Here is a 14,267-nt window from a genome sequence, read left to right on the forward strand (position 1 = left end):
GACTCAAACTCAAACTAAAACTACAGTTAGGCAAAAAAACCATCTCCATAAAGTTTCAAACTTCTTTCAGTTTTTCTTTGGAAACTGCAACTAAACTGATGTGGATATTAAGAAAAAAATATTAAAGCCTGTTGATACATATGTAAAAGTCATCTTTTAATCTGCTTCCATGTTTTTTTTTAATAGGTGAAATAAATAGAGCTTTCCTCCAACAAACCTCTATAACAAAACATTAAATCACAACCTGCCAGCTTCTTATTTATAAGGACAAAACACGGAAATTCCTAAATGGTAGGAAGCTCCCTTCTTTTTTTCCCTGTGGTTGCCTGAGGGGGCCCCTTTCCATATCTATAAAGACAAGCTCTTTTATGATCGTTGCAAACGGGAACACTGGGGGATTTCAGCTGGCAAACACTCAAACATTCAGCCTGTTGGAGAAGACAGCAGCTGCCGTAGTTAACAAAACCATAACAGACTGCAGACACCTCCCTCCATCTCCACATTAAGAAAGCTGAATCAAAGGATACGGACAATATATGCACTGTGTTTGTACACAGATGACCTACACGCTTCAGTACCAAAACCAGAGAAAATCCAGGTATTTAACCCTGAATAAACTCATTTTTGGCTTCTTGGGGGCAACAAGCTGTAAACACAACCCTGACATACTTAATTATCACTTTATTAAGTTGATAGGGCAAACCTATTAGCAAATAGTTTCTTATTTACACCTCCTCACAAATATAGATGAACTTTAGCATTCATTTGAAGGAGAACAGCAGAATCAGGCAATAATTCTCTGTGGGTTCATTAATACAAGCGAACCCTTTCACAGAATACACAGTAATCTGATCCATCGTTATTATAAAAATTTTGACTGTAACAGCTAAGTCTTAATATGCTAAATCCGACAGAAAATGAGATCTAATTTTTAGGGGAGACGTGACTACATTCTATATAAAGTATTGTATACTAGGAATATTATTGATGACATTATAAAAATTGGTCAAAAGTCTGTTTCATTAATTCTGGATTATAATGAAAGGATCGTGTTGTGAAATCATATACGTTGTGGAAGCATAACTGTTACCTCTGCATATAAGTTGTTTTTATAAAATACTAAGGTCAAATGTAGAAGGTTTTAGCAAGGAGTTCAAAATGAGTCCTTGAAGTTATTATGGTTTATTTTCATGAAAATGTATTAGCCTAGTTATGTTTATAAAGCCATTTAAAGTCCTTGTAATGAAAGAATAGCTCAACTGAAATACTGCAAATCTAAAAACAATACCACAAAGAGATACCTGACCAAAAAAAACAAAACTGTATAATAAATACACTCTTGTGATAAATAAATACCTTAAAAGTGTAATGAAATTCATAACTGCTGCTTGAGAGTCTAAAATGGGAGCTGCTCATCTTCACTGTGGTGGGAGAGAGCTCGGTGGTCTGACCCGGTCTGAGTGATCCAACAGCGTTAAAAAAAAGCCTAAGCGCCACAGTGTCGACTTGATGAGACTCTTCTGGGCTGTAGTGACTTTAATAAGAGTAAACAGCCCTCCTGAGAGGAGTTATGGCTCAGAAAAGCACTGGAGAGCTGAAGTTGACTGAGTCTGCTTTGTCAGCTGAACACAGCAGCGATACACTGCCATGGGTCATGTAGGTTAGATGTCTGTTTTAGTCATTTAGAGTCTAATTCACATGAGAGGAAAAGTGTCTGACAATGAAAATGTCCACAAAATTAATTGAGTGATTATGCTGTTCTGTTCTTTTTTTTTTTTTTTTTTATACCTTTGGGAAAGCCAGCCTTTCATTGGAAGACTTTGATTCCGCTGTATTTCTTATGTGGTTAATAGCTGCTGATATTTGGGGAACAAATACGCAGCTATTGAAGAGCTCTTTGGTATGCTGTCTGAGTCTTTGACAAGATGCTTTAAACAGTCGTCACAATGTGCCACGAAAATTACTTCCAAGCTCCTCTTTGTTTCCAATCCCTTTGCCACACATCAAATGATTAATGTCGACTTTTGTGAGAGAGTGCAAGTGGGTCACATGTCAGCGAGATATCCTTTTGATCCTTACATATAAAGCACACAAAGTCAGCACAGGCTTTTTACTCTGTTCCTCTCGTAGCTCAGATAAAAGACCGTTTTTTTTCTCTCCAACGTCAACTCGTGGTGTTCTGTCCATGGTGCTAAGGTGCACCTAAACAATTTTACAGGAGTATGGGCAACAAATATGAGCTGGGTCTTGCGTTAAAAACACTTAAAAAGAGGAACAAACACTTGGTCCCGAAGTGTTCAGGCCAAGAATCGCAGATTAGAGAAATGTCAACACAGCGAACAGAACATTTTGCTTTCTGCCATTTATTTCCAAATATTATTTTCAGCTCAAGGGCAAGCATGTGGTCTGTGTTACTCACAGCTGATCCTCTCTCTCAGCCCGCAGCGGGAACTGATAGCCCCGCTCTATAAACTATACACATGTCAGCGTCACCCTAATGTTTATAATCTGTGGCTCTATATAACCCATCAGCCAGTCAAACGTTTGCTTTACGGTGGAAACTTTTCCTTTGCTGTGTTTCCATGAGGACACGAGGAGAGAGAGAGATTTAGAAGGTGAATTTCAAAAAGAGACAACTTTAAGTAGAGTCTGTCGTTGAAGGATGTAAACAAATCTGTTTTCAGTTGCTCTGATCCAATGATGATCCAATCCTCGATAGTCAAGCACTGCAATCATCCTCAGTTCAAATGAGGGAAACGATCCCGCTGCAGTTGGCTGTGCACACGGGGGTGAAGTGTCTGTTAGAGCTTTCAGGGTGGTTTGAAAAGTTGAAGAGAAATAACTGCGACAGTGGGAAACTGTATAACATAAACCACAATCTCTGGAAAGGAAGCTAGAAAGCAGGGCACAAGCAGAAGTGTGGGAGGACTCCTGTGAGGAGAAACGCTGGCCGGGACACTAAAGACCGGGAGAATATAGAGCAGTTCTGAAATCTCTATTCCTGATGCCACGCCACATAATTATAGCCCAGAGTAAATGCTCTATGAAGGCCATTCCTGGCTAAATTATGACTGTGTTTTTGATTCCCTTCTCCCCCCTGGCCTCATCCCCTCGCCCACAGCTGCAAAAATGGGGGAAAATTGAGAGCTTTTTTCATTAAAACACCGGGATGAAGAGTTTCAAATATTTCCCCCAGGGAAACCTCATTCAAAGTATACCTCTTCTTTGTTATTTTAGCAGGGCTTCAAGAAAAAAAAAAAAAAAAAGACTTTAATCCCTTGAATGCTGCTCTGCCTGGGTAAAAGATATAAAACCAGAGAGAAAGAGAGGAAGGAAAGAGAAGGAGAAGGGGAAGAGAGAGTAGAAAGCTAAAGAAATCCTCGGTCAAGTGTGTGTTGTTTCTTTGCTTAATCAGCTTGGCCGCGAGAGGAGAGTCTTCTGGGAATCATGCACAGAACTTTCCCCAAATTACCATCAACCACAAAGACTGTAACAGATCTCAAGATAAAATATTTAGGAAACCAGCTACTCAAAAGAAATGATTTCAAAGAGTGTGCGTGAAATAGCACAAAGATAGACGGGGATGTACCGTATTGGGCGTATAAGGCAAGCCGTAGAATTTCTGCTGCATCTCCGTCAGGATTTCTGTGGTGGAGCGGTTCTGAGGTTTGCTGTGGTATATCTGGTCCAGTACGGCATAGAAAATCTGCCCGAGAAGGGAAAAAACAAAACAAAATCGTAGCTTCTACTGAATCAGTCCTGCACATACAGTACATGCTTAACAAAAGAAAGTGTGTGGTACAGTTCTCTATAAAAATAGAGGAAAATAATAGCATTTATATTGCTGTTTTTTTTTTTGGACTATGACATGGCCTTAATGCCTGTCCAGCAAAACTGCTAAAACACAAATAAACCAGGATTGCAAAAATCAGAAAAAGGTGGTAACCAAAAATATCCATCAAACTCAGTAGAGTTTTCACAAACACTAAGTTGGAAAAAAAAAAAGCTTGTATAACCCCATCAAATACCAGATGCTGTTAAATGTTTATGAGAAGTAACATTTCTGCATCCTCCATCCTTAAAGGACTGGAGGCTTTCCAACTTGAAGGAATGTTTATTATCAAAACATTGTATCTTCAGCTTTCTGTCATGACTTCAAGAAACACTGAAGCTAGAGGTCAAGGATGGCTCCGCTCCTTAGTGATAAGGTGTCTCTGTTATCTTATTTACTCCCCCTATTTGCATGGCATATTCACACAGCTTCTTAGGGGAGGAACCTTCAGTGATGAAAAAAGGCTTTCACAGTGAAACACTCCTGAGCAAAGGCTCCTTCTGGACTGTCACAAAAACAGGCATCACAAAGTAGTTTACATGAGTTGTGAAAGGATCCCGCAGTCGCGTTTTCTTCGGAAAGTGACGAATACTTTTAGATATAACTGTAAGTAATGTGCGTGGGACTGGTCACTGTACCTGCAGCTGGGTGTCTGCAGCTCCGCACACCTTCTTTGACTCACACAGCCGAGCCACCATACTCTCAGGCAGAGGCTGAGGAGACAATGAAACACACAGAACAAACCTGTCAGTAAGAAGTCAATTATGTTTCAAATTTTTGTTTCTGAATTAACTCTGCTGTCTTGCATCATAGAAAGGCTGACAAATATCAGCTGATGCAACACATTCTTAATTTATAACATCAGAGCTAAAATGAAAAATGAAGGTGTTAATATTACTTATAATTATGATATATTGGACAAAATGTCTCTGAAAATCACAGAGTAATACTGGTGTAAATCTGTCTTCATATTCATTTTGAGGGTTTAGGTGTACCTGTCCAGTTTCATAATGGCGTGCAAACTGACTGATGACTCGATAGTCAGTTGCAAAGTACTCCATGAGGATGGAAGGGACTTCAGCAAAGTCAGTCGCACATCTGGTTCCTAGAGGAGAGATGTCAGAGCTCAGATATAAGAAAAAAAAAAAAATAAAATCAAACAAAGGAAGGTAAGAGTTAGTTCAAGCTTCCTGTGTGGGTTGATGTAGATGTCACCCACTTTGTACCTTGGCATTCACACTAAGCGTGTTTCTCATGACGACAATACAAAGTGCAACAATACAAAACTCAAGTGATTTGTGGTGAAATGACAGTATCAGGACTTTATAATCCCAAAAAATTAAAACAATAGCAAGACAAGAATTAGCCACAGACCTGACATTCGGCTCCAGTGCGCTCATTCTTATAGGCTGCAAATACTGTACATCGATCTGACCATTCACAGATGTTTAAGTGTAATATCAAGGACAACATCAGATATAAAAAGATATTCAGAAAAGTGAAAAATATAGCATTAAGTTACTGGTAACAAAACTGTTCCGAATTTAAGGCCACAACTTAAAACCCAGCATGTCTAAACCGGTGTAACCATGGTGTCCACTAAAGAAACAGCCTCCAGTTGAGTTAATGGATGCCGTTATCTACTTTTTGGATAGTGAATTACTAGTGAAGGTATCCATCAACTTTATTTGACAAGTGAAGCGGTGTCGAATGACAGCTTTGGCAGCCAAGGATAATCTAGACCTCTCCTTGGGGCTTACACTTAATCGGATTTACCCTCAATTTTCAATTCACCACACTGTAACGAATAACTTATAGCGCTGTGTCTAAATACATCATTCTAGCCTGTGATATTTGGGAACTGCACACCCATCATTTCCTGACACAGAACTCATAACATGTCAAACATCGATCACCTCCCACATTGCTGGATTGTCTTACTTTGCGGAATTCTCTGCCAGGTTAACTGTTTGAATAAAACCTACTGAATGACAGATGTGCACAATCCTGGCTCCATTATAATGTCTTCCTATTGAAAGTAGGCGTGCATCCAACTCAAGCTTTTACACTACACGTGGTTACAGCTCCCAGGATGGTTCCGTGTCTGCACACGCCTCACCTGTGACATGCTGGTAGCGGGTGCGTCCTAGCATGGAGTGCATGGCGTGTCCCATCTCATGGAAGAGGTTCTCCATCATGCCGGGAGTGAGCAGGGTGGGGGCGCTCTTGGAGGGTTGGGGCAGGCTCAGCATCAGCACCACAACCGGCAGCTGGTACTGACCCGTTTCCTGGCACCACCGGCCACCGCGGATGGTGAAGTGACAGTCCTGGGAGGCAGAGGAGGTGGTGAGGCCAGAGGTGACGTAATTAAGAAAATACCACAGGTCTATATCACTGATTGTGACTGTGCATTTTCATTTCTTGTCTGTTTCTCCTGATCCTTACTTTAAACACTGAAATATCAGACTGTACGGTATATTACATGACACTTATTAATGTCATTGCAGTAAGTCAACAAGACAGACTTGCAAAATCAGTATCTTCTCTTGAATCACTTCTGAAAACACACTTTTATCACCTTTTTTAAATTGAATTTTAAGTAGCTAACCTGTTTACTTGTAAATATACATGTGTGTGTATATTTGTGTGTATATTAGTATTTTGTCAATTCTTTTGTCCTGATTTTGTTCTTGATATTTGACTCCAATTTTCAGTCCTCGCTTCATTGTTTTTTTTTTTGTTTTTTTTTTAGAATATTTGTGCTCTTTGTAAAACATTTTTTAAACTGTGATTCTGAGGTGCAATATAAATAAAATTTATTAATATCATATTGTTATTAATAAGGTTCTTCTGATATGTAATTGATCTGAAAACAGATTTGGTAGTAAGAAAAAAAGTGCAGATGAAATCAGAAGAGCAAAAACCAAGATCATCTGTGTAAGTGTGCTTACCTGATGAGGTTTATTTGACCGGTGGAAGAAGTCACAGTAGATATATCCCAGTAATCCCTCTGTCTCATGTACCACAGCCTAGAGGTCCACACATAGCCCCGCGCACACACACACGCACGCACACACACACACACGCACACGCACACGCACACACAAACATATTCACACATTAAAGAGACATGCTGTATTTAAAATCTCTAATCTTGGAAACCCTCTTTGTTTTAATGTAGAGAATAAAATAGACTCCAACCAACAACATACATCAAATTATAATACACATTAGAAGGAGGTACGGACGCCACAGTAAGATTTAAAAAAAAAAAAAATCACCTCAATCATAGACTATGTGTAGTATTAGTGAGATTTACCAGCTTGCGGACGTCATCACTCCACACCTCTCCAGCGCTGGGATGTTCAGACATGAGGGAGACACCGTACAGCTGAGAGAAGAGGTTGTTCAAACCCTCCATACAGGCACCCAGAGACAAGTAGGGACTGTACAGACTGGGCTCTATGTTGTACCTGACAAGACATAAAACATAAAACAGAATATAGAAATGAAAGAAGCAGCTGTTTTGAATGGTCAGGTCAGTACTTCATGATGTGATTAAAGAAAAAAAGAAAAAAGAAAAGATTTGCCAGACTTGCTACTTAAGTTAGTGGTCAATATCACTAAATTAAGTAGTAATAAGATCGAACACTCAGCCTCGCTCCTCTGTGATTTGAATATTCTGTCTGTTTCTCATATACATATTCAGTATCCAACAAAACTTGAGTGCACCCCTGGTCAATATCACCAAATTAAGTAACTACAAATCCTGTCCTATTAATACAATTTTATTTGTTTTAAGCCAAAGACCATGAAGAATGACGCCAATTAGTTTGAAAAACAGAAATGTTTGACTAATTAAACTACAATGAAAGGTCCATATTTAAGATCCAACTGCAACAAAAGTTTTCATCAGTGAAATTTAATCCTTTATTTTTTTTTTTATTTTTTTTTTAGAGTAATCTTGTGTTTTCAGGTGACACAAGATTACCTCCCATCTTCTGGTGCACGGAGGAAAGTGTCAAACTATTTTAAACTCAACCAGATATAAAATGTTCCAAAAGGCACTTCTTGTTGCAGACCCAATCCACACACAATTCATTTTAAAGGCTAGAAAAATCCCCTGATCATTACACGTAAGGGATCTCAAACGGTAGGACAAAGCCACAAGGTTCTGGTCCTGGAGCCACCCATGCTTAAACTGGATGCCTTCATGCTGCTGTAAGGCAATTTTGATAAAGACCACCAAACCCAAATGGCTGTTCAGCACCACATCTACTGTATTATCAGTGATGGATAACAGAGTGCTGCTGAGCACAGCTACCAGCTCTGTTTACACACACACACACACACACACACACACACACACACACACACACACACACACACACACACACACACACACACAGTACCTCATTCAATATGGTTTGAACACTCTCCAATTCAAATGGTTGCTGATGGAAAATGAGAGATTAAGGGAAAAGGATTTGAGTGAGTGAGAGAAAAAGCATGAGATAATGACTACTGTGTTTGTTGTTAGTGTGTGTGTGTGTGTGTGTGTGTGTGTGTATGTGTGTATGTGTGTGTGTTTGTAAACTTGTGTGTAGTGGAAAAAGGGAGCAGTACTGTGGAACTACTTTTTAATGCTCAGACTTCATCCTTAATTTCTTTATGGATTTCCTGCCAACTAGCGGAGCCCAAAACCACAAACAGGAGAAAACTAGAAATTTCCTCTGCTGGAGGACTGGCAGCAGGAGAGAGTGCAGGACAAGATCCACTCCTCAGGAGCCCTAGGAACAGTCACCAAAACATGGTAATGCACACATGCAACTTGTTGGTTCGTTAAATCCAGGATCTATAATATCTGCGATAAAGATTTTCTTCGAACATCCCCAGAACATTTTTCGGCCCAACGTGTTAATAGTCTCTGGTGAGTGCTAGGAAGGAAAAGTGTGGTTCATTAAGAACACATATCTGCTTTAGGAGCCGAAAAGTTAGAGATCATCAACAGCTAAACTGAGAATATGGCAGGTTGAATTTCTAAGACTGTGCTGTTTAAATGAGTTTGAAATAAGAGAAAAGGTTCAGTAATGGAGTGCCCTGGTGGCCTAGTGCTTAAAATTAGGAGGGGAGAAAAGTGAAATGTCATCATGAACAATCGTATACAGTATAGCCTAGGCTGTCATCAAGTCCAATCAGGCCAAGAGCGAAAGGAGCCAAATTCATCACAACCGCACAAAACATCACAGCCAGAGAAACAGATGAGAAAAAAGCGTAGTCGTTCTGTTGAGGAGCAATAATGCGGTCACATGTGAAATGTAGAAGTCCAACGCTTTAGGAGCTGCAAAATGCACTGGATCGCAATGAAAATACTGGGCCTGAAACACATTGTGAGGCAGGGCTCAACATAAAGTCGCCCCAAAATGCCTCAGCTACAAACACATAACAATGAAGAACCACAGACTGAAGCAGGAGTTGTTGATTATATCTGAATGTATTGTCCTGAATCAGAAGAGCAATATGAGAGAAAACCTGGACATCTCCCATGCTTCTCCCCTGTCTTCCTTGGATGCAATAACTCGCAACGTGCTGGAAAATGGAGTTACAAACATCTAAAACTGACACAAGGATACTGATTATGATGCCTTTATCAAATGACAGCAGGCTGAAAAATACGTTTCACAAGATGGCAAGTGCTCACCTTTCGGCACGCAAGACCCCACTGAGGAACGGATGATCCCAGGGCATGAGCTCCTATGAAATAATACCAGGAGCTATTTTATGTACATGTGATATCTGAACAAATTCAACCAGACAAACTGAATTATAGGCAATAGAAAACAGAATAAATGTTAAAACTTTAAGCAGCTACTACTTCTTACATACTGATTGAGTGAAATGTGTAACATTTGAAAGTATCAGGATACACTGTAATGTCGTGTAGTAGAAAATAGGAAAATATCCTTGTAATTAAAGAATATGTCGTGAACAAAAAAAAAAAAAAAAAAAAATCACTCACAGAATTACGGGGGTTGAGTTTCTTCTTCATGTCCCTCATCATCTTAAAGTCTTTCGCTGTTCTGTGAGATAAAAGGAAAAACACCAAAACAAGTCATGAGCTAATTGACTGGAGGCATTCATTCCAGTCTTCACCCAGCTATCTCTACTTAGGGTCAAGGGGGGCCAGAACCTATCCCAGCATGCATTTGGCTGAAGGCAAGGAAACACCCTGGACGGGCTGCCAGGCTAACAGACTCACATACATACCTGTGGGTTATTTAGAGTCTCGGGTCCACCTGATTTACATATTTTTGAAGTGTTTGAGGAATCCCGAGAACACAGAATATACACACATAAAAACACAAACAATGCAAACAGCACAAAAAAAGTCGGAGGCCTTCTGAATGTGAATCAACAGTGGAGACGTGACAAAATAAAGTGGACTCTTGGGCATCATGTCGTGTTAAATGACCCAACAACTTCTAGTCAACTATAGAGGAAAGTCTTTAACAACTCAACTCTTTTTAAAAACAATATAAAACAAAAATCAGGTCATGATAACATCCCATAGATTAGCCAAACTAATTATTGGGTCTGTACCTTTTTTTTTTTTTTTTTTTCACAAAAACTTTTAAGAGGAGACTGTACCTGTCTGACAACTTGTCTGTTAACAACTGAAGGAAGCTCATCACCGTCTCTGCAAAGGGTAATAAAAAATTGTTGCGGCACAGGAACACAGAGCATGCATATCAAAGCAGCCTTGAAAAATAATATCTGTAGCTTGGCTTGAACCTCTAAAAGGAGAATTATTTAGTTTCTTGTAAAATTATTACCAACCATTATACAGCAAATACTTAAATATTACTTAAAATTGATCTTTTCACACTATCTCCGTCAAACACACATGCCGTTACAGCAGTGACTAATGATAACTTAAGCTGAAGCAAGGAGAAGCATTAACCTGGTGTTTTGGCCATCGTTCCCTTTAGGGCTCTGTGACCGTAGGACTCGTAGCCCACCAGTTTGGCCAGTTTGTATCTGCATTTCAGCAGCTCTTCCAGACACCCCATCAGATCTGCGTTGGGATAGAGGTAAATCCTGTAGGCAATCTCTCGCATCTACAAGTGAAAGACAGGACAAATTCATGATAAAACATGCCATGTCTAAAGAAATATATATGAACAGGACTGTTAATGTTAAATGTTAAAAAAAAAAAAATTCTATTGATTGACACTTTACATCATTGTAAAGTGTCACATTTTTTGTGACTTCGACTATAATTTTACTTTGTACATAGCTGGATTATACTGATCTCAGTTTTTTTATTTTCTCTGAAATTTGTATATAATTAAAATTAAAGACAGTATATTTGGACTGACTTTGAAGCTACAAGAATGATTATTGCTTTGCAAATGCCAACAGTAGGCAGGAGACAATATTTTATTAACAAAAATGCTCTGAAAATTTTTTTTTTTTTTAGCTTTTTGAAAGAGAATTTGATTATTAATCAGGAGAGAACAGACTACTATAATTTTCAACCTGCCCTAACATTCAGTCTTATACTCTGTTACATGGCAAAGGCGCCACCTGCTGACCCAAAAGGGAGAAGTATTTCAGTGACCGTCCAAACCCATCACTGTACATACCAAGTCATCTGGGGAGTCTGCATGCATTCCCCCGACTTGGATGAAGCTTCCGTCATTTGCAAAGTGCAGGTGCAGATGTTCAGGAATCGCAGACCTTGCAATTCTGTTGGGCATGTGAGAGCCGACCAAAAACTCATTGTTTAGATCCAACAGCTTCACGTGCAGGGCAACTGCCTCTTTCCTCTGCAGGGGAAAGAGCAGCAAGGTCAGTAAACACGATGATGTTGTCTTTATGTATTGGTAATTAGTATTTTTACATCTATGTCTCGTAAGACCACTGTGAAGTTGGAGCGACTGCGTAATTCTGACTAACTCACCAGTTTGTCCTCCAGATGAATTCCACTGATTTCAAAGTCGAACATGAACAACTCTGCCACTCGTCTAGGAAGGGAAACATAAGGGAATATTAAAGCTTCCATTCCCTGGACCTGATATATTATTCGATATTGATACAATTATGGTAAGAGATAAACAGTAAATACTTTATCCACAGTGGTCTCAACACCTTCTACAGAGCCTACAATAAAACTAAATAAGATAATGGTAAAATTACTTCGTGTCAGGGTCCAGCTGAGCCACAATGTCCGGGTTGTCCAGCAAATTTTTTAGGCTCTTGCACAACTCAACGTTAGTGTTCAGCCTGAAACACACAGTTAGCAAAACCGAACATCTCTCAAGATCTGTCTCAACTAAAGCATGCAGAAAAACGGCTTGCTGTTTCAAGCAGTATCATGCAACATGTTTTCTAGGTAATGATGTGCAGCTATGAAAGACGTTTGTGAACGTGAGATCAACACATTGCCTCTTACTTCTCCACTACCGTGCCGATCTCTATGCAGGTTTTCTCTGCAGCCTCACGGAACGCTGGGTCTGGATGAGCTACTTTTACAAAGTCCGCCTGGATACCGGGAGAATAGTTACACATGACTTATAGCTCAATGTAATAACAACAAGGCTGCCAAGTGAACAAGCAGGTCAGACTTCTCAGGTTTAAAGAAATGTGCTCTCTGTGTAACATTAAAAATCAAGGTAAGTATCCAGTATAGAATATGTGCGTCACACTGTAGATATTAGCAAAAAGTTTGAGCTACGGAGCAGTCACTGCTGGAGGTGATGACAATTAACTGCCAGGATTGACCAGTACTGAATTCTTTCAGGCTGATACCATATTTTGTCAATAAAGACTTGTACTGAGCGAGTCATTTTACAGTTGAAAAATAAACTTGGGGTCTCTCTATGTAATAACTTTACTATTTCTAAATCGTCCAAACATTTAAAAAAAAAAGCACCAATACTGATACGTCCGTGATAAGTCAATAAATCAGCCAATACATCGGCCCAGCTCATTTATCGGTCAACCCATCGAATCAGCTGTGCACATTTCTTCCAACTTGGATTGGTGTCTGCTGACTAATGCTTAAGAATGACTTCCTACATGTAAAGCTTAGGGTGTTCAATACCCGTGAAATGATCTAAGTTGTAATGCACAGTGTTAGCAAATTTGGGGCGTTGAACTCACCAGATCAGCCACTTTACACAAACCATCGGAGAGCTGGTCAAAAGACTCGACAGTCTCAACCCCTGGGGGACAAGAACAAGCTTTTTCCACCAGGAGCTCAGTCTTGTTGAGAGCTGTCTTTGTGGCTGCCTGGAAGCCTGCAGGAGAGCTCAGCTCTGGCACTCCAAACAAACCCTGTAACCAGAGGTCACCGAGAGAGAGAGACTGGGAATGTCATGACATTTTTACCACAAACAAGTGCAGCGTTTATGTAGCTGTGTTACTTCATTGGTGCTGTGTGCATTAATGATGCAGTGCTGTCACTGACACATTTTAGACAAATACAAACCATGCGTTTTTCGATGAGGTCCAGTCTCCTGAGAGGTTTGGCATTGAAAGCAGCTCCAACGGATGACCATGTCGTGACATTTCTACGGACATGCTTCCACAAGCTTCTGTGCTTCACAAAGTAAAGCAACACAGACATTTTGTACTTAATCTGCTGTGTGTCCCGTTGATGTCTACAGGCGTTTGTAGTGATCACAGTGGCTGATAGAGGACATGCTAAACTTTAGCTTTAACGTAAACACGTTTGCAAAATCCGGAAATGTAAATAACTAATGTAACCAACGTTAGTATATTCTACACTTTTCTTTGTGCTTAAATTAAAGACTATTGTTTTGTATTGTGACACTGCCGCTCACATGTTAGCTCACTGGCTATCTATCGAAGCCAATATAAGTGACGGTTGCAGCTGGTATTTTCGTGAAAAGATAGGAACATACATAAATAGGTACTTAAAAACGTCATCCTCACAAATAAACGGCTGTGAGATATAATTCAAAAAATTCAGCATTTTTCTTACGTTGTAAAGAAACTGTAATTACAAACTTTAGAAATCAGATCTGTCGAAAGTGCGACAAGCTACCGAAATCCATTACGTGACGTTGTGACGCAGAAAGCTACGTTGCGCCGCTTCACAATAAGACGGCTTTTGAAGCCCCTCACCATGAAAAGGCAGGTAGCATCGTTCACGTGAACTGAATACACGTATCTTCACTTCAATGCTTATAAGCTGTATAAAAAAAATAATATATAATAATAATAAAAATAAAAATAATATTCAACCACACAACACATGCAGCTAACAAGACCAAAAAACACAGAAAAATCATAAACAAAGGGGGCAGAGAAAGCAAAAAAGGGTCACCGGTTTTAGTAGATATTTCACCTGGAAGCTGATCAGTAGCTGGTAAATGATTCATCAAGAAATCGATTATTTTGTCCTCCA

At 39.6% G+C, this 14,267-nt stretch overlaps 1 protein-coding gene across 2 annotated transcripts in view; it reads right to left on the bottom strand.

Annotated features, from left to right (window-relative positions):
- Window positions 1-13,937, bottom strand: part of LOC120791561 (mitochondrial intermediate peptidase-like) — a 28,910-nt gene extending 14,973 nt beyond the window's left edge. The window contains exons 1-17 of one of the 2 annotated variants that reach the window (XM_040130007.1): window positions 13,842-13,937; window positions 13,326-13,436; window positions 12,998-13,171; window positions 12,288-12,376; window positions 12,032-12,118; window positions 11,796-11,859; window positions 11,479-11,661; window positions 10,794-10,950; window positions 10,481-10,529; window positions 9,852-9,912; window positions 9,534-9,586; window positions 7,152-7,305; window positions 6,784-6,861; window positions 5,952-6,159; window positions 4,828-4,937; window positions 4,471-4,545; window positions 3,590-3,706 (exon numbers count right to left, since the gene is read on the bottom strand). In XM_040130007.1, coding sequence (XP_039985941.1) covers window positions 3,590-3,706; window positions 4,471-4,545; window positions 4,828-4,937; window positions 5,952-6,159; window positions 6,784-6,861; window positions 7,152-7,305; window positions 9,534-9,586; window positions 9,852-9,912; window positions 10,481-10,529; window positions 10,794-10,950; window positions 11,479-11,661; window positions 11,796-11,859; window positions 12,032-12,118; window positions 12,288-12,376; window positions 12,998-13,171; window positions 13,326-13,328 — 1,662 coding nt within the window. In that variant the 5' untranslated portion in view covers window positions 13,329-13,436; window positions 13,842-13,937. The other variant, XM_040130005.1, reaches the window with a different exon arrangement.
- Between the last annotated feature and the right edge of the window lie 330 nt (window positions 13,938-14,267).

The sequence above is a fragment of the Xiphias gladius genome, chromosome 7 (genome assembly GCF_016859285.1).
Source record: "Xiphias gladius isolate SHS-SW01 ecotype Sanya breed wild chromosome 7, ASM1685928v1, whole genome shotgun sequence".
NCBI classification, from domain to species: domain Eukaryota; kingdom Metazoa; phylum Chordata; class Actinopteri; order Istiophoriformes; family Xiphiidae; genus Xiphias; species Xiphias gladius.